This window comes from Aptenodytes patagonicus, chromosome 8 (genome assembly GCF_965638725.1).
Source record: "Aptenodytes patagonicus chromosome 8, bAptPat1.pri.cur, whole genome shotgun sequence".
Taxonomy (NCBI): domain Eukaryota; kingdom Metazoa; phylum Chordata; class Aves; order Sphenisciformes; family Spheniscidae; genus Aptenodytes; species Aptenodytes patagonicus.
The window spans coordinates 5,980,001-5,999,639 of record NC_134956.1 but is presented as its reverse complement, the minus strand read 5'-3'; the positions used below and the strand labels follow the sequence as shown (position 1 = coordinate 5,999,639).

Sequence of the window (19,639 nt, the reverse complement as noted above, 5' to 3'; positions counted from 1 at the left end):
ATTTGTTTTGTCAATGACTGCAGAGAGAATTTTGAGAGCTTTCCTTTTTGCTCCAGTAAGAATTAATGATGCTAGGTATAGGGATCACTATAGGATATACAGCATTTGCTGTAAACCTTTGGGGTTTTAATTCCACCTAAGTAATAGGCTGAAGAGGGGTGCTGGCTGCTGCTGCTGAGGGAATGGGAAGAGATAATTAAGAAACAGCTTCTTTGACAGTTACCTATTTCCCTTAACCCAAGTGTAAGAAGAGAACGTTCCTTTTGGCTCACAGGAAAAGGATTGTCCTTGGTTTAAGAAGCTCTTTCACAGGAGTATTGCTCTTCCATCAGCTAATTCCTCTAAGAAGAGCTGAGACAAAGGAGGTGATTATTAGAGTGGTAACAGGCTGAAAGGAAAATAGAAGATAAACTGCAAAATGAACACACAAAACCTTCTGCTTGTTGCCTCCTGCAAATGGGGTAAAAAGCATAAGCAAGACAATATATTTATTTTTATTGTTTATTAGTCAAGTCGGACTGGATTGATAATGTGCGGGAGGGGTTATCTGGCTGTGTTATAGAGTGGACTGTCTCTTTCTGAACTCGCCTCTCTTCCCATACAAAACTGAGTGGAGTATTTCCCCTTCCAGTAGTTGTGATGGACCGTCCCTTCGAAACCATGATTTATATGAAGAAGTAATACCAACATGATTTTCAATGCATATTTTCTGTCAAAGTCTGCTAATACACTTCTATGTTTGGAAACAACAGAAGCCAGCATGTGACATTTTCACTTGCTACACAAGCCCGTGTCACGCTGTGACTTGACACTAACATGAGTTATTTTGGTTTTGGTTGTGTGCCTGATTTGTACTGTTTCATGTAATAAAGACTCATCTTTTCAGGTAAGACAGGCTGTGTTATATAGCCAGGCAGTAGAGAACTAAGGGACGTAAAAAATAATAGCCTTCAGGTACCTTCTTCACGCAGCACATCCGAACACGAGGGACCCGCATACCAGGGAGTGTGCAGATCTGGCTTCCTCCCTGCCTGAAACACAGATTGGCAAGGTACGATGAAATTCTTCCCTTAACCTAGAGCCAAGCTAGAAGGTTATACGCAGCCTGGGGGTTCACGAGTATGTCAGAAGGAAAATGGTGTGGATGAAGAGAGATGGATTGAATTGCGAAACAGGCAGCTGTAGGAGTGGCACAAACCAGTCTGGTTTGTGTCGTCTGAGTGGTCTACGTTGAAAGTGGGAAGTGCAGCTATTCACTTGGGAACAGAATCAACGACTTCTGCAGCAAAGTGTTTCCCCACTACCTTAATGACCAAACTCTTCCTCCCAGCTAGTTTTCAGTATCCTGAGGCACTGAGGTTATGATGACATTTGCACACTCTTGCTTGGAACCGCTGTTTGTGAATACCCCTGAGTCAGCAGCCTGGCAGGTCGCACTAACTCCGCTCCTCACTCCTAAGGATTTGACCAGCAAGAAAAGCTTTTGCATGCACAGGGAGGCCTTCAATCGCCTATATTCTTGGAAAGAAAAGAGTAATATGGAGTCCCCATGTTGGCCTCATATGGGAACTGTTCAGCCCCCAGCTGATCCGCCTCATTCCAGCAGACTTGCAGTGCTATTTTGTACGTGTTCTTTCTGAAATGTTGCCCAGCGCCTCTCAGCCAAGATGGTTTTCATAGCACAGGACTGGAGAGAAGGGAATTAGAGGTGTGAATTACAGAGTCTTAGAAGAATGTACGGAGTATTCCAAAACCAAAGGCTTAGAAAAGAAGGAGGTATTTTCAAAAAGTTACAGAGGTTTTCCAAAAGGTTCCCGGGAAATAATATTAGGTCATGTTTTAGGCTTTTTCAGATTTACATTTTAATCATAACAACACCTTTTACTGCTACTTAACGCTTTCAGACATGTGCAAACACATAGCATGTGCACTGTGCAACATGTTTCTTCAACATATTTGCAGGCTTGGAGGTAGTGTTTTGAACTCTGCCTCTGCAGTGTTTGGCAATGACAGCGATGACACTTGCATGATGGGAAGATTCGTTGCCAAGTTGGGTAACTTCTGACAAGTATAAACACAGCTCTGCCTTCTGTAAACTAGATTTCAAACCATATTGCTGTTCTGGGGAAGAGACAGTCCTGACATTAAAGAATATACAGTCTCTCTGATCAGCTATTAAATCTCTCTGCAGGTTTGCATTGAGTGAGCCTATAAAGAACAAGCAGCGAGGCGCAGTTGGATGGGATGGGTGTCCCAGGAGCTTAGCACGGGGTCCTGCTGTCTCTTTGTCGCAAATATAACCTAGATCTGTTGGTTTTAGGAGTTGTCATCGCTGAAAGCTCTATCTTAGCCAATGTGAAATGAGTTTGCTGAGATCAATCCAGGTTTGTCTGCTCAGTTTTCCACAGACTAATGTTTACATCCCAAAGTGGCATTGCAGATGTTCTGACTGGCGTATTTGTAGGTGAATTCAAGTGAAGCCAGAACTTAACTGTACAATGCATGATGAGCTTTCCTTTTGCTTTTAATAAATAAATGTCAGATAGGGTTTGTGCATGCTGGTGGGGCAGTGTGCGAAGGAAGGTTTTTCTTGTATTAAGTAAGCTGCACTTCAGCATTACGGTTTCCTCTAAAGCCAAATTCACGTCAGAATTACACCAGGGATAAAATCCTTGTCTGTAAAACCTGGAATATCAAGTGGACCAAATTCAGCCCTGAAATAAGTGAATTCCCGTCACACTCAATGGGAAACGAACCTGGATTTAGCTGATTTTGGTTTACAGGTTTCACGGGCAGGGCTGTTTCAGTGAGAGCAGCACTTCTCCGACAGCCCCAATTGGAAAAGTTGCAGCGTATCTTCTAGATCAAGGCAATCACATGATGGAGTTACGCAGGCTGCCAGGCTGGAGTCCAAGAAACTCAAGTTCTGGCTGAGCTCTGCCACTGATTTTTGGTTGACCAGCTCTTCCTTTGTCCTCCCATCTGGCGTATTTATATCATAGGTTTTTGAGAAATACCAAGTCTCTGATTATATGTTTGGACAATCTAATGCTGCAGTAGCCAGTATTATTTCAAGTTTTTATTGTCGCTGTAGTTGCGTGGGGGTACATTAGAGCAAATGCCTTTCCTGCCTAGATAGAGTGCTCTCTTAAAATAGCTATTTTTACAAAACCTGACATTGTATTCATTTTTGCAACTCAAATCTGAGCTGCTGCAAACTGCAGTTACACTACATTTAGGAAGTAATGGCATTCAGGAGAAAACCCTTGCCAGTAAGGTCTGAGAAAGAGGAGCAAAAGGGTGAGAGTAGTTCCTGTTGGCAAAAGGAAACCCTCTTCTGCAAATCTAGGTTGGTATGTCAGACCGGGAGCAGCTCTGACTGGATCCTTTCCTCTGCTGGGGCAGGCTGCTTCCTCTGGGGTCTGGTCTTTTCTATATTTAAATTATTCAAATGATGATTTTGCAAGAATGCAAGACCAGCTCTATGTGGAGCTGACCTGTGGGCCGTCTAGCCCAACAACGTGTCTCCAGCAGTGACCGCTACCACAGCTGATTAAGAGGAAATTGCAAGGACTAAGCCACCAATGATTTGCAGTAAAATTTCCTTTTTCGTTGAATCTCATCTTTAATGAATATTAGCTGAAGTTCTGAAGTTTTGTTGTATTCCCTCCCCTTTCCCAATCTAAAAGCCCTCTAAATTATTATGTTAAGACTGTTACGTTATTATGTAAAACCCGAATTGTATTTTACTTACGGGAATCCTTTTCGTAGTTTCCTTTTGAAGTTTATTGCCTAGGCTAACAGTGAAGCCGTTAGAATGATTTTTCTTCTGTCTGGTCTACATTTTGCCTACCAGTAGCCTTTTCCTTTGAACAATATAACCTTTTTTTCAAGTAAAAAAACCCCCCATGTTCTTGCTAAAATTTAGAAGAGTATGTTTGTGTACACTCATCTGTCTACGTGATGTGAATACTGAAAACCTCTGATCTAATTTTATTCCTAGGCCCACTTCGTCATTTTTCTTTAAACTTGTTTTTTGATGTACAGCAGAGGTGATGATGGATGTCTGATTGATGTTGCAGCATTATGCCTGCTCCCAAAGGCCACTTGCCTTACTTGTTTGTGCAGTGCGTAGCAGAAGCCACACAATCGTTGTGTTTCTCAGGAAGCGTAAGTGGAAGATCAAAAGGGGGTTCACATGAGGCAGCGTTAGCCTCCAGATAAAACCGTGTCTCCACGCGTTCCTATTCCCTGACACTCTGGCACCCGTGGTTATAAAAAAAAAAAAAAAAATAGGCAGGACTAGGTGCAGGCAGAAAACAGGCATGTCTCAAAAGAAATTAGTCTGAGTCTGAACGTGTTATCAACGCACTTAGTAACTGCATAGCCCTCTTTTCGCTATCATGCCATTAGGCAATACTGGCAGGACTGGGTTCCCTTGTACTCCCTCTTAAAAGTTCAATGTTAAGTTGCTGTGAACAGAAAAAGGCAAAAGGATGAACGTTTCTGCCCAAGGACAGGGCAGATCTCTGTAAATAATATCTCATTTTTACCTTTGGCTGGTTTGTTTCATAAGGAGCTGCCTAGTCTGGTGTTTTTTTCTTTCATTTTCTCCTGTGAATGATAGGTGGGGTTCACTGAAAATGAGACGTAGATGTTGTGATAATGCTGCTAGGAACTGAGTGAATTGGAAGATGTTACTTGGCATCCAAAGTTGCTCTGGCACATCTTTACTGGATATTGCTTTACCCTATGCTCCAGACCTTTGGACTGCTGATGAGTTCAGGGGTGGGGAAGGGGATAGTGCATTTCCGTGCAGATTGCAAGTGTTTCAGCAGTCATTAGGGAGAGAGAGGAAAGGACGGTGATAATTGGCTTCTGACAGATCTGGACATGAGAACATGATTCAGCAGAGCAGAAGAGCCATACATACAGCGTCCAGTTAATTTTGATTTTAATTTTCTTAATTTCATAGATAGCAGGTAAGACTGACAATGGAATTTGGACTAGAAATGCCATGTAATGGGTTGAGAGCTGGAAACACCTGACCATGTCTGTCATAAGAGAATTAAATACACTCTGCTGATTCACTTCATTTCTTGCTGGTTCATCTGGCTTGGGCTAAGGGAAGTTGTGCACTTGAGAGGATCTGGGGAAAGGAATAAGATTTCAGTAAGTTTGAGAGGATAGGAACACGTGCACGTAAACGGGTTATTTTTCCCTTGCATGTGTTGCTGTTTCAGAAGGCTGATTATTTAAGACGGAAAATGATACCATATGTGCCTGACAAACTGCAGGGTATTTCTGCTGTGGCAGTGAGCCATAGCAGCATGGTTTCAGCATTGGACTGGGATTTCTACTCCCGATCCTATCAGTCTGCTTTTTAGACTCTCAGTGAGGTCTCCACATCCATGTTTCTATCTGTAGTCAGAAAAAGCAAGAGGGAATCCAACCAAATTGTCGTGCATTGGCTCAGCAAACTATACAGGTGTCGCTGGGAGAGGTGTTGCAGCTGTACTTCAGTGATTATAAAGGTCAGTTTGCATTTCCACGAATGCTCCTGTTTCCAGAGATGTGGAATTCAATTGTAAAAATCAGTTCAGTCTGCACGGAGGTTTGGCGCAGTTCTCAGAACACGAACCTGTTTGCTTTAACAAAATGTGCTGAAGATGCAGGAGTGGGAGTCGTTAAGATAACAGCCAATGCAGTAAAACCATGTGTAACTGCAGTTATGTGTTGGCTTGACTCATGCCAATCGTTTCTGCCTTTAATCTGCGGAAAGGGAGCAGCAGGGTTTCATATACGTAGCTAGGGAAAGAGTTTAGCCCAGCTAAGAAATTAAGAAATTACTTAATAATGTGTCAGAAATGCTGCATCTTTCTTTTCAGTATTTTCCAGGGTTTTCAAAGTTCCCTTTTAAAGATGGATGCAGCTTTTCCTTCCTTTTGTTTTTGTTTTTCCACTGACTTTGATTGTGTTTTGTTTCTACCCTGTCTAGCTTGCTTTCCACATTTCCCCTAAAACCAAGAGGGACGTGATTGTTTTTGTTTAACAACTTAAACTTGAGCAGATTATTCCATTGCCAACGTTTCCTGGTTGGTGTGCAATGGAAATCTACCCATGGACTCACGTTGATGAGGTTGTGGAAACAATGTTTGCTAGCGAATGCCAGCCCCATGACTGGCACAGAAAGGACAGCACATGCTTCAAGAATACTTTCAAGCACTATTTTGAACTTTGAAGCCAGTGGATTCAGAAAGGGAGAATGATGGAGAGGAACTAGTTAAGCTTCTGTTTTTTTCTGAGCATGTTTTATTGTTTCCAGTGGTTGAGAGCACGCTGTGCCTTGCTTCGGGCAGGATGGGGGGACTGTGGCATGAGTATCCCTCCTGGGAAGTGGGTGCAAAGGGGCCACAGTGGAGTCATGTGCCAGTAGTGGGGTTCCCTCAGTGTATTCCCTGCATTTCACAGAGGCAGGACAGATGGGGCGGCCTCTGTCTCTCTCTGACACGGGAGGGGAGATCCAGCTTCCCGGTGGTTTCCATGCCTGCTGTGTCTGGCACGTGAGGTGATGAGAAGGGGAAAGGGTGCTGGGCCAGACTGCAAATACGGGGAGACTGAGGCCCAGCAGCAGCAGAACATGGGGAAGAAGCTGATGCCGTGAGTCTCGCATCCAAAGCATGGTTTGCCTTTCATGAACTTGTCTTTCAACACTACCGTGAGCAGAATTTTTCTTTGGGGCCAACTTGAAGCCTGCTGTAAACAAGTTGCCAAACTTCCACTTACATTCCATCTCCTTTCCCCTAGATTGTAATGGTTTTCTATGGCACATAGAAGCAATACAAAAATCATTCCTGTGTTTTTCTACATCATTAAAGAACGTTCCTTAAGCCCCTGGTATCTTGGGACCTGCTGCTGCTCGTCTGTGTGCAGTAGAAACCAGGCCCACACTGATGATGATTTTGGGGTTAACTCTCCCAGTATCTGAAGGGCTTTCCTTTTTGTTAAAGGTTTTTGTGTCTTGTTTGAAAAAAATCAAGAGTTTGTTTGGTCTTGGGGAGAATTTCTGTGAACAGGAAATGAATTAATCCATTTGGATTTTACCAAAGACTTCTACATCAAGTGGCTTTAAAATATATTTAAAATGTTTATTTAAAATCCAAGTCAAATGATTTTTAACAAACTGACTCAAGATAGAAGAAACTGACGTTTTGGAGTAACTGTATCGTTTATTCTTTGTATTGCAGTAGCACCTAGAGAACCCTATTGTGCTAGATGCAGAACAAACATATAACAGAGATGGTCCCTGCCCATATGAGCTTACAGCCTTCAGCTTAGCCTCTGCATCGTCCTGCTGGGGGATTAACCAGGCATTCATTCTTGTTCCATGCTTCTGCCATTTTAGCTGAGCTCTCATGGCGCAATGACTGACCTCATTGCGGTCAAACCTGCAAGCTTGATTTCCTCATTACCCCCAACAGAGAAAAGATCGAGTAGGAGGCAAGTTTCAGAGAGCTGAACAACTTGCCCTTTCCTGCTGTACCTTTCTCAAACTGGCTTTTCACACGCAATAGATACCAAGCTTGTGGCCGAGCCATGTGGGCTTCCTGAGATCACTGCTGCTCCTTGAAGAGCTGTGGTTTCCTTGTTCCCAGTGTCCTCAGGCAGACAGAGGTGTTTGGATAAAAGGAAGCCTTTTCAGTGGTTTATGGTTTACATTATTTAAAAAAAAAAAAGTTTTCTTTTTTGTTTTGCCTTCTAAGTTTTCATTCTCATTCAGTACCTTCCCGCGGTTCCTGCCATATGGGGCAAGGGGGAAGGATATAATAAAAAGCAAACCTGACATCACGCATGCACTCTGTCAATCATCAAAGTATCAAAAACAAAGCTTGCAAGAGCACAAACTTGTATAAATGTGGAGGGGGGAAAAAAAAAGGACACTGACTAAGCACATCAGCCGATCTTGTCCCTTTGGGCAGCTTTAAGTTAGGGTGGAAGAAATGCTTTGAGCTTGTCTCCTGAGTCACCATCCCATCCTTTTCTACCTCCTCTCTCAACCCTCAGGTATAGCTGGGATTTGTCTCTTCTCACTTACAGAGCCTTAGAGAGACAGTCCCAGGGAGGGATGAACGAGGAATCCTTAACATTGGTTCCTGCTTGATCAAGTTATGAGATCTTACGGGTGAAAGAAGCCAAAAGATAATTCTCTAGACCTGTCTGTTCCTTTCTCTACTCTCACTCAGTGGCATGGACTGGCTCCTACAGGCTGGAAGGATGATGGGATCATGCAAATGAAGAGGAAGGGGCAACTTCTCTGTCTATGCTTGTTTTTGGGCAGATCCCATCTGCTGTTTATCCCTCCTATCCGCAAAAGAGCAAGGGAGAGCCATTGTGCTTCATTTGCAAGGGTGTGAAAGGGATGGGGTGCGAGAAGTAAACCCAGAGCAAAAAATCTAATTAAGGATAACAAACATGCAAGTGGGAGAAAGGGAGAGGAGAGGTCTGGACCTTGGCAAACAGAAAAGTTGAACTGTGGTTTCCAGCGTGTACTAGAGCCTAGCTCTGATTGAAGCCACGTGAATAATGCTGGCAGAAGCAGAGCAACTGGCAGTTTGGCATTGTGTTAGCAGAGAGGAAGGACAGCTCTTTCTACTGAGGTGCTTTTAACTTGTTACCCCCCAGAAATAAATAAATAAATATCCTGAAGCTGTGTGTGTCTTTGGTGCAGCTCAGCAGAGTTGTCTCTGAACCCCTGGTCAAGGAGACGTCGTTCTTGCCCCACGTCTTGCAAGGCAAGGGCAATGTCAGGGAACAGCACTTTTAAAACGCAAGCCAAATGCAGAGTGCTCTGAAACCAAATCCCTCTGCCTGCAAATAAGAAAGTTGGGTTTCTGATTACTTGTTTCTAAATGTTTTGCCACAAACTTCCTTTGGAGACGGGGAAGATGAAAAAAAAAATGGGATGAGTGCTCCCTGGTCCAAGCTCAATATCCAGAATCTCTGCTTAGAGGTCTCAAGGAAGAAGGGCTTCCTCAAAGAAGTCTCCTGTCCACAACCTATGATGCAGCATGCATTTCTGGGAGATGCACAAGCTGCTACCAATGTGCTTTGAGGTTACGATACCCAGCCCCCTGTAGCCCAGGAAGAAAAAAAATATTCTTTACCTCTGTAGAGGTGGGTCTAGATACAGTCATCTGAGTCCCACATACCTCAGAAGTCTGGGGGAGCTTGGATGTGGACTCCTGTGACCTGTTGCAAGGACAGGCTCAGACAGGTACTATTTGGATGTGAATCCAAATCCAAATTCCCACAGATTTTTGGCTGCCAGTTGGCTGGGAGTCTTTATTCTATCTCTAATTTCACAAAAGAAAAAGAAACAAAAAACAATAAAGTAAAAGGTGCTTTTAAAATACCACGAGGAGAGAAACTGCCATGGAAATAAATAGCAAAAATAACAATGTTAACATTTCCGGTGTCACAGCAACTCTGAAATTCAAGTAGTGTGCACATGCCTACAGCACTTTCTCACAGCCACTATCGGCGCAGCCTGAGGTTCAGAGCTCAAATTGTGTCCCGTTGTTCACTGAAACAACCAACTCCTCCCTGGCGTTGGAATGGATTTAGAGAGAAGGGGAGAGGAAAGATGGATGCAGTCTCTGTTGATAATCAGGTCTTTACTGTGCCCACCTGATGCCGTGCTTTAGCGGGACAAAGACACAAAGTTCTCTTATTTCTGTCCCTGTCTGTCATGCCTGAGACAAAATGGCCACGCTTCAGAGTTGGAAAGGGTATTGCTTCAAATAGTCCCCCATCCGCCTAGGTAGAGGGAGCTGGTCCACGTTGGCTGTAGACTTGTTAATCCGTAGCCGGCACAGGTGCTGTAGACTGGGGATGTTGTCTTTGCGGCTGAGCGGCCGGATGAGTTTCAAGTGTACTGCAGCTGCTGCCATCTCTTTTTGCATGGGAGGTAGAGGAGACGGAGGTGGGTAAGGAGCCTCATTCTTGCTTTCCATTGTGCAGGACATGACATAATGCTGGATAAGACTGACCACATCCGGGAAGGCCAGGATGCGAGGTTTGGACAAGTAGTTTGAGTCTAGCCGGAACTTGCTGTCAGTGTATTCGATGCGCACGTTGGTGGGACCTCGATTTGTCTTGACAGAGAGTGTGAACAGGTAGCTGGGGTGGGTGCTGTCCCGTACCAGGAAGGTGCCCTCAGGCATCTTTTGGAGATGCTGCTTGGCCTCGCTGGCAGTGATAGATCCCCAGTACCAACCTGGAAAAGCATTCCAGAAAGAACTTGTTAGGGAAAGAACATATTAAAGGACCGGCAGTGTATTTAGAGAAGCCTTGAAGCCTACTGAATTCAGGGCTTGGGAAGTAACCAGGGTTTCCTACCTATGCCTGTCATTGCTGCGCTGGGGCTTGGGATGGGGATGACTACTTTTGCAGCTACTACAGTTTACAGAGAAAGAGGGGCCTTCTTGCAATTCTTTCTCCTGATTCAGTTATAAAAGACAAAGCTTTTGCTTACACTAGTAATAAATTACTTCATGATACAAGTTTATAGAGACTGAAAATACACTTGCTGCACCCACAAGAGTCAGCTATGGTTGTGACAGAACCAGGTTCCTATCTGAAGTGGGATCAGGAGATTCTTCCTGGAGCTCAGATTGCAGAGTTGGCTCCCTGCTCCCTGTAGCCGCCTGACCCCTTGACTTTGTGAGTTGAGCCTTACCAGATTCTCGCAGATAGGAGAAGGTTTTTGCAATGCAGAGAAGGTCTTCTTCAGGGTCTCGTGTCTGAGGTGGGTTGCTGTCTGGAACTGGTGCTGCAAAGGCAGGTGCAGACTCCTCCTGGAAGGCCATAACTGGGAGAGGCTGCATGATCGGCTCTGACAAATCCACCGCAATGCCCCCGAGTGACAGTCTCCTGATCTTTTCCTCTGCCAGCAAAGGATGAGGTCTGAAATGAAGGGCATACTCTGCTGTTTTTCCTTGCCTTGAAATAGGTTGCAGTTTCTGCTCAGTGCATGCTACATTGTATTACAACATGTTATGTTTTATAAACAGACCTTCACTATGATTATGTTTCAGAGAGGCAAGGGGGGAAAATTACACAGCTAAAGATGAGCCCTTAGAAACAGGGAGAGGGAGTTGGCCTTTTTCGCCTTGTAAAAGGTGGTCTATCGTGCAATTTAGGTTGATTTGAAACCTGATATTTTTAGATCTTGCCTTTTAATATGTAGTTTCAGAGGCAGTAAGGTTCATAGCACCATTACAGCTTCACTTGCAGCATTACAGCTTCACTTACATCATTACAATGTTGGAGTATCTTTTTCTGCTAGTGGGTTGTTAGGCATTTACTGTAATGTAATTAGAAGCAGAATGGGGAATAGCTTGGGTTTTGTCCTACCCGCTTTCTGCTCAAGGTTGATGTGATCCTAAATGTGTCTGTTAGAACTCAGGGTGAGCTGATCTTGTAGTAGAATAATGGGAATTCTTGTTTTAGCCAAGCCTGTGCACTACACAAACCCTAGCGTTCAACGGCACGACGGAGATGATAGTGCGACTGTAACCCCTGCAGGATTATAGTAGTAGGAGGTTCTGCCAAGACTGCGCTGCTATGAACATTACTCCCTCTGTAGCCTGAAGAGAGTGTTAGCGTAGCCATTCAGCATCTAAGTGCAGTTTCACAAAGCCTGGAGCTCTCGTGGGCCATAGGAGCTCCTTCTCTGCAGCATGGAGATTCCTAAAGGAAGGCAGAGCTCCAGAGGAAGGATGGATGTTGGGGGCCAGGGAAGTCTTTGTTCCCAGGCAATCTCCTGAGCAAAAACATTAGTTTCTGTTTTTTCTTCTAGGCTCTTTGCCTTTGTGTGCCCTGTACTGCTGCATGTCCTGTGTTATATCCCCCACATGCACTCACTTGCTTGAGATGTTCTTTCAGACACTTAACATAAAAGATGGCTGAGTTTCCAGAGAAATACAACACAGTCCTCAATGTAAGACCGTCACAGCACCACTGGAGCTGATGGTGATTGCAAAGGCAGCAGCCACCTCCTCCCACATCACTGAAGAGAGAAGTGGAAGGAGACTCTAAAGTCATAAGCACTTCCCTTCCAACCTTCCTCCTTCTCTGTGCTTTATGCAAACAGTGACACTTCAGGTACATACATAAATGTGTTGTAAACTGATCTGCACCTGATCATAGCACTCCACCTTCTCAAACTGCTGAGTCTCAGGTATGGGACCAGGAGCACAAAGAAGGGATTTGGGGGAAAAGTAGATTAGAGATAACCTGAAAATGACTTCACAATGATTTGTGAGTGAGAGCCACAGTCAGTTCCATGACTCTGCATTTCTAATAAAACCACGTAGGTTTGGGGTAAGGTTTTTGTAAAACCACTGGAAGAATTGAATCTACGGAGAGACGCTTCCTGCCTATGCAATACATGGCAAAACCCCACTATTCTGTTGGCATTTAGAAAAGAACATTCTTCCTTTTTCCATATGTCAAATCACATTTCAAAGCAGGATATCTACTTGGCATTCATGGCATCTGATCCTCATTCCTTAATTTCTCTTCATGGATAGGAAGCCAAACCTAATAAAAGTGATTGCTGGCCCATATCCCCACCAGGCACCCTTGACCACAGGGACTGTGTCTTCAGTGGCTTTTACAGAACAGTGGATCTGAATATACTTTTATACCTGGAGATGGCTGTTAGGAAGCCTCTGAGTTCTCTTTTAAGTCCCACCTGAGCTACATTTGTAAGTGTTGAGGGCTGCATTTTTAAAGATATTTGGATGTCTCCCTCTCAATGTCACGGTCTTCACAAATGTCTAGCTACCTGCCTTCTTGGGGAAAGGAGATTCCTGATTCTCCATTTCCCCCCTTTTTGAGCAAGGAGGACTATAAACCAGATCCTTCACTGTATTGAACCTAATATAACAGTTCGCGCTGTGCAGAGGGTGTTACACAGGGCTGTTGGCAGAGCATTCTCTCTCAGGTGCGTTCTTACACCAACTGTTCACTGAGCTGAAAATGACTGTGACCAATGTTAAGTAAAATCAGTCCTGCACCGCTCACTGCCCACTCGCTCCCCGGAACTTAAATACTGCAGTCCAAATTCCAAATCTCTCCAAACTTATTTTCTCCTGGAAAATTTTTCTGGCCTACCCTTCGGGAAAGGTTTTGAACACAAAGAAAACTTTTCGTGTTCTAGCACGGAACTACTTTTTTTTCTTTTTATATACCTACTTTAGAGAGGAAATTAGGAATTGGCTAAGAGCCTGGGAAGGAAGGGAGAGACAGCAAAGCTGCATGGGGAACTGTACTCCCGTTTCATTGCAGAAAGTTGTTAATTTCAAGGGCTGTACCAGTTCACAGTTCAGTCCTCCAAAAGACACATCAACTACGTGAATTTGTCAGTAGGTTTCTTTTATAGAGCCACTGTGGGTCTCCCTGAAGCTGAGCCCATGTGCTTAAGACGAGGTTTCCCACTGTGCTTGCTCTCTGCTACCTTATGCTTTCTGCCACCTGAAGCTGAAGGAGCCCAAACCCCATGCAGTGACTGTGAGGATTCTTCCACTGCAGCCAGAGAAGGACCATGCTTATACTCTTCCTATTTTCCTTCTATAGACCTGCCTTATGCCCCTCTCTCCCCCTACAAACAGCCCTAGTGCAGCTGTAGTCTCAAAGGAGCACGGGATTAGAAATTCTCACGGACTGGGAGGTGATTGTGTGCTAAACAACTTTGTACACAGGCTGAAGAAAAAAGAGTTGCTGGTGTGACCAGAGCAGCTCCAAGCACAGGAAAGGGAGAGCAGAGGGATCGGCGAGTAATGCCAGTCTACAACTTTTAATGCAAGTACATTTGCAAGAGGGAGAAGAAGAGTTTGCTGGGATAAGAACATGTTGAAAAAGGTATGCCCACATGAAAAAGTCAGCCCTTTAATGGGGCAAAGTAAGTATTTGAAAATAATTAGTGCTTGTAAGAAAGAAAGTAGAGGAGAGACACATGGAGGATCAAGACTGAACAGAGTAGAGTGTTAGTACAACAGCTGCGATGAGGAAGAAAACAAATATATAAAATTTGGCATGTCTAGCTGGTAGTCTGTGTAGAGTCTCGAGAGAAACAGCAAATGAACTTCCCTGTGCTTTGGCAATTAGTGTTTCAAAAAGCCTTGGAAAGCCAAGAAAGTTCAAGAGAACCAGATATGTCTGATACCATTTAGTGTTAGCTTTGCAGTTACTTTGCTGATAAGCTAAAACTTTGTAACACAGTACAAATAGTACAAGAAAAAGTGCGTCGAGCTGCTCTCCCTTCCATCAGCCACGTCCCAAGACTCCCATGGGAGCTTGGTCTGAATAGGAGGCAGAGCATGGAGTCCAGGACATATGAAATCCTAGAGGATAATGAAAACCAAGCAATAAATGGTCATAAAAAAGATACTAAGAGACAACCATCTACACAAGTTCTTAGTGGGTGAAGGGAAGGAGTAGCTCTAGTATGTTAACCCTGGAGAAAAGCTTCAGATAAGGGTTCCACAAAGCCTAAGTTGAAAAATGAATTCCCTTTGCCGTGGCTGTAGGAACTGCAGCAGTAGACTGAAAATAAAAGCAAAAGCAAATCCACTTGAGTAGTAGGAAAGTATTGGTAAGCATGAGCTCTGCTTGTCTGTGGAACAGATTTTGGGGGGAAATGGCAGAAAAATCCCTGTGCTTTAGTCATATAAAGCAGACAAGGGCAAATGCATTATCTCTGAGGAAAATCCACTGAGGGCAGGAGGGATGGGTAATACTGACATTACAGCTCAGGCTGAAACAAATGCTGACACTTTCCAAATATGCAGCATGTGTAAAAATGCTGGGTGATTCCTGCAGACCAGGTATTTATGCATGTTGATGACCTGAGCTGATCATACAGACACTGAAGTGCCAACACACAGGTACCAGACACCAGTACCGGCGAAGGGACTTGGATGTTACCTGTTCTACTGAACAAAGGTGGTGTAACTACATATGTGCCCCCTGTGGCCTTCATTCGGCAGAATGCTCTGTATGTGTAAGTCTCTATATATGTACATACATTTAATCTTACCTGTAAAAGCAATAGAAAACCAAATAAATGGAGAAAAACAAATAAGTAGAAAACCAAATAAATATGTTTAGCATAAATATTTACTTAGAAATAGACAAAAGCATCTGAAGTCCAGGGAAGTTTTTTCCTGTGAGCAGTTTGTTTCCACCGGGACATTAGAGAACACCTACGGTCTCGAGTTTGTGTCCCCGCTGCTGCTGCACACACACCACTGAACAACACACTCCACGTTTTTACTAATTTTTACTCCCCCAAAGGCTTTGAATACCATGTAGTTTTTCAGCAATAGAAAACACGAAAATCGGGAACACTTTATGGTGCTATGATTTTGGCTGTGGAATCTAAAAAGCAGACACATAGGACACAGACGCACAACTTAGCACTCGGCCAGCGTAAGTCATTCCCGTTCCATTACAATCGCACATGGCAACTCACACGAGCTGAAAAACTGTCCCAGAGAATCTTACTAATTACAATTATCAGACCACAGCTTTTAAAAGAAGGCTGCAAAGTATCTTACCCCTGAACGCAGAGGATCATGTCACTCCTGGACCAAGGGAAAAGCATTAAGTCTTCAAGAAGGTGGGAAATGCTTTCTCCTCTTCTCTTTTTTTCTTCTCGTCTCCTTTTTCTTTGCTTCCCAGAAGGAGCGAGCTAGTTCCAGCCTCTGGTTAGGGGTTCACGGTAAGAGAAGGCTGGAGAGTCCCAGCAAACCCCTTCCGCGGTAGGTTGTGTTTCAGACACAGAAAAAGCCAAGCAGAAGGCGAATCAGGCTGTCCGAGAAAGACTTTGCGGATTGTTTAGCAACTTTGGCCAGGAAAATGTGTGCACTTTCAGTGCTTTAGAAAATAACGTATTCTTGTTCTGCTTTTTCGGAAAACGACGACAAAAAAAGTTTTTAAAATAACCAGAGAAAAGGGAAATTACATATATTTAAAGAGGAAATAATCTTCCTTCAGAGCAATCTTTTAGAAAAAATACTCAGAGCACTCTGAAATAATAATAAATAGATACCAATAAATAATATCTCCCCGAATGCTTGGGGGAAGAGAGCCGGGAGAGCAGCAACCTGCTTTTTCACTGACTCCAGCAGTAATGAAGCTCCGAGAAAAAAACCCAACCTACTAAGTAATCTTTTGTTTGCCCCTTTTAATCTGTTCCAGGAAGTGAGGGATTCCTGGAATCGTATTGTATTCACATCACTCTTCCGATAGCAGCCACGCGGGGGGAAGAAAAAAAAAAAAAGAGAAGGTATAAATAGATGTGTCCGTAACGGCCGCGTTGATGTCAGCGCCGCTCGCCGGGGGAGGGGAGCGGAGCGGAGCCCTCCCGGGAGGCCGGGCGGGAGGGGAGAGGAGGGCGGGCTGCCGGGCGCTGCCGGCCGCGCGGAGCCGGCGCCGCCGCGCGTGTTCGCGGAAACGCCTTTGATCCATTTCCAAGAACTTTCCAGGAACGCGGGGCCGCCGGGGCGGGCGCTGCCAATGGGCGCCGCCGCCGCCCGCCCGCCCGCCGGCCGCATGCGCGGGGCCGCCCGCCGCGGGCGGAGCGCGGGGGAGCGGCGGCCCCGCAGGCAGCGCCCGGTCCGCGGGGCGGGGGTCTGCCGCCGGCGCTCACGCTGGGCTCCCCGCGCCGCCCCGCCATTCGCTTGCAGCATTCGTTTGTTTATTTTTATGTATTTGTAGTTACTCTTTTTGTTCGTAATTTTCGAAATCTGGTTTTAACGCCCTTCTCGCGCTTCAGCGTTCTCCCCAAGCCGGCGGCGTCTGCCTGGGTGGCAGGAGCGCTTGTGCGCTTGGGCGCCGAGGGAGGGGGGCAGGCCGCGGGGGTGAGGCACCCGGAGGCCGGGCGTTTCCCTGGGATGCGACGAGGCCGAGGGAGCGACGGCTCGGGGAGGTGCGGCCGCCCCCTCGGCTGCCCCTGCCCTCCCCGCCTCCTCCCGCCGGCGCGCCTGGGGTGTCGCCTGCCCGCGCTAGCAGGGGATGGGGGACAGGTGGCGAGAGGCGGTCCGTGGGAGGACGGTGTGCTGTAGCGTCTTGTAGTCTGGACAGCGGAAATACGGTTGTCACGCTGCGCAGGGTGGCCCCGTGTCTTGGTCACCTGGGAATCCCCTGTGAATTTGGACTTCAGCTCGGCTGAGTCTCCTGGAAAAGGTCGCACCACCACCACCATTTTGTCCTGCGTTTATAGATCGTTGTCACGTTAAAATTGGGTGACCCGGGAGGAAGTATTTCAGTTACTTTTAGGGTTATTGAACCTTTTATTTTTAAACACTTCATACCAAAAGCTTGATCGTTCTTTTCCTTGCCACCTCTTCACATATCGGAGATAAGAGAATGTGAGAGTGGGCTGTCTGTCACCTCCATTGAAGTAGACTGAATATTTAAAAACATTAGTAATCATTGTGTTGTTCAGAACCAAAGTGGATGGGGCCATGAGGGGAGGGGAAGGGAGGGGAAGGGAGGGGAAGATGATGATAAGGATAAGGTTAGAAGGATGTTCTCATGGGCAGGACATGAGCCTGAGCAGGAAGCCTATGTTCAGCTCCTGACTCAGCCTTTAACTCCCTGCCGTTTCAGCTAGCAGCCGGTTAGCCTTCTGCACGCCTCCATTCGTTGTCTTTACTACATCAGGGACAGTGCAGTAATGAGTACTACTAATAATACTGAGCTATTCAAAGAGGGAGATGCCAAGGGCCATCTAAGTATCCAGACGGATGGGAATGTCATCACGCATGCACCCCTTGACCAGTTTGCTTCTGACCCTAAGATGGACTTCAGCTGACACTTCATCTGAATACATGTAAATTCACAGGAGAGGCGAGGGGATAGCAGGTGAGAGAGGAGTTTCAGTCCTCGCCCTTTCTGTGCACAGCAAGCACAACAGTCAAAAGATATTCGAAGGCTTACCTTTGCAGTTGTGGCACAGGGTTGCAGGGGGACGTCTGCATGCATGTGCTCCTTCAGATCTAAATTCGGCATTGTTTAAAACCTCTTACTGTGTTGGTGTTGCAGCAGCACGATGGATTTGAACAGAGCTGGACTAGAGAGTAGGAAGTGGCTGCTGTTTCATGCAAACTGTAGTTAACCTGCACATTCAGAAGGTATTTCATCTTCAGCCTTGGAGGGGACACTGAGATCATAGCTGTAGCGTGCCGTAAGGCAGGAGCGCTGCAGCCCGGCGCAGACACTGAGAAGCTAGCTTTACATGTTTTTTTACTTAGAATTGGGCTCCATCTAGTGATCTTCTGGAAAAGTCTTTGTGTGCAGGCTCTGTGCTGTTGTTTGAGTAGCCATTTGTATCTCCGGAGCAGGAAAACAATGCTAAGAACTGTACAGTGGAAACATCACATGCAGAAACGGGTCTCACTTGGCAGCTCTGTATTTCTGCTCTGTGGAGGCAGCATAGGAGTTCGCACCAGTGCAGACGCTACGTTATTCAGTATGCATTGCATTCTGATGCAGTGGTTTTCCACCCGCAATCACTAGGTCCGTGCCGCTCTTTTCATGAGTCCTACAGGACCCTGAAAGATGACCGTTAAATTGAAGTATCTAATGCATATGAGAATTAATGGAAGGAGCTTTCATTTTCATTGGAAACTTTTTTAGGGGTCCACCTCAAAAAAATATTCAGGCTAATGCCTGGGCTATTTTACCTACAATATTAGTGATCAGTTTTAAGTCAGGAGTGTTCAGTAGTACTTCATCACTCTACCTGAACGTTTTGTCCCTCATTGGCATTCCTCATGCACATGGTAATGCCCTAAGTAGGAAACAGAACAGTGTGCCCCATTTGCCAATGCCCCAGGCCGTGTGCAGTTGGTTACCTGCGCACAGTCAATATAAATTGCTGCCATTCCAACAAATGAGTTGTTTAAACCCATTTTATACTGATATAAATGGTTCTCCAGGGTTCAGCGTTGAAGAATTAGGACATTGCAGAGGCAGTTACAAGAAATATTGCTGAGCAATATCGTTCAGTTATAGGCTTTAGTTATCAAAGGTACCAAAGAAAGCTCACAATAAAATCAGGGAGGTAAGAAAATCCAGAAATCGTTTGTCAGTTGTCCCGTAGGAAAATTCACCAACACAACAGCACCATCTACTGATAAACGTGTTTGAGAAGACAGGCGGCCAGAGTTCCCTTTCCACGGAGGGTAAGTTACACTGCTTCAGCTGTACAGTTGGACATTTCCGTAATCTTGTAGAGTTGGTGTAAATGTAAAATGACATCCAAAATCATAACTCTTGAGAGAGGTCTGTGTGTCTGGAGACTAGATTTACCTTCACTATAAGCTTGTGTATGAAAGACTGAAAGAAAGTTGCCCCTCTGGCTGCTCTGTGGCCATAAGGCCATCTCCGACCCTTACTCTGTGTTGTAATGTAAGGAATAGCATGCGACCGAACAAACATTAACAATAATAAGCATCTATTCCTTGTTTAGATGGGCCATCTCGTTATTTGAGTAGGGCACACCAATTTCTGTAATCAACAACACACAGGAGGGTGATGAACTTACTGTTGTGGTTTTGATTTCCCA

At 45.2% G+C, this 19,639-nt stretch overlaps 1 protein-coding gene across 1 annotated transcript; it reads right to left on the bottom strand.

Moving 5' to 3' along the window:
* Positions 1-7,134: 7,134 nt before the first annotated feature.
* Positions 7,135-16,413, bottom strand: CISH (cytokine inducible SH2 containing protein). The gene is made up of 3 exons (XM_076346113.1): positions 15,624-16,413; positions 10,739-10,965; positions 7,135-10,276 (listed from the first exon to the last, which is right to left on the bottom strand). Exons 1-3 carry the CDS (start codon positions 15,668-15,670, stop codon positions 9,774-9,776), a joined length of 777 nt encoding a protein of 258 aa, XP_076202228.1. The 5' UTR covers positions 15,671-16,413; the 3' UTR covers positions 7,135-9,773.
* Between the last annotated feature and the right edge of the window lie 3,226 nt (positions 16,414-19,639).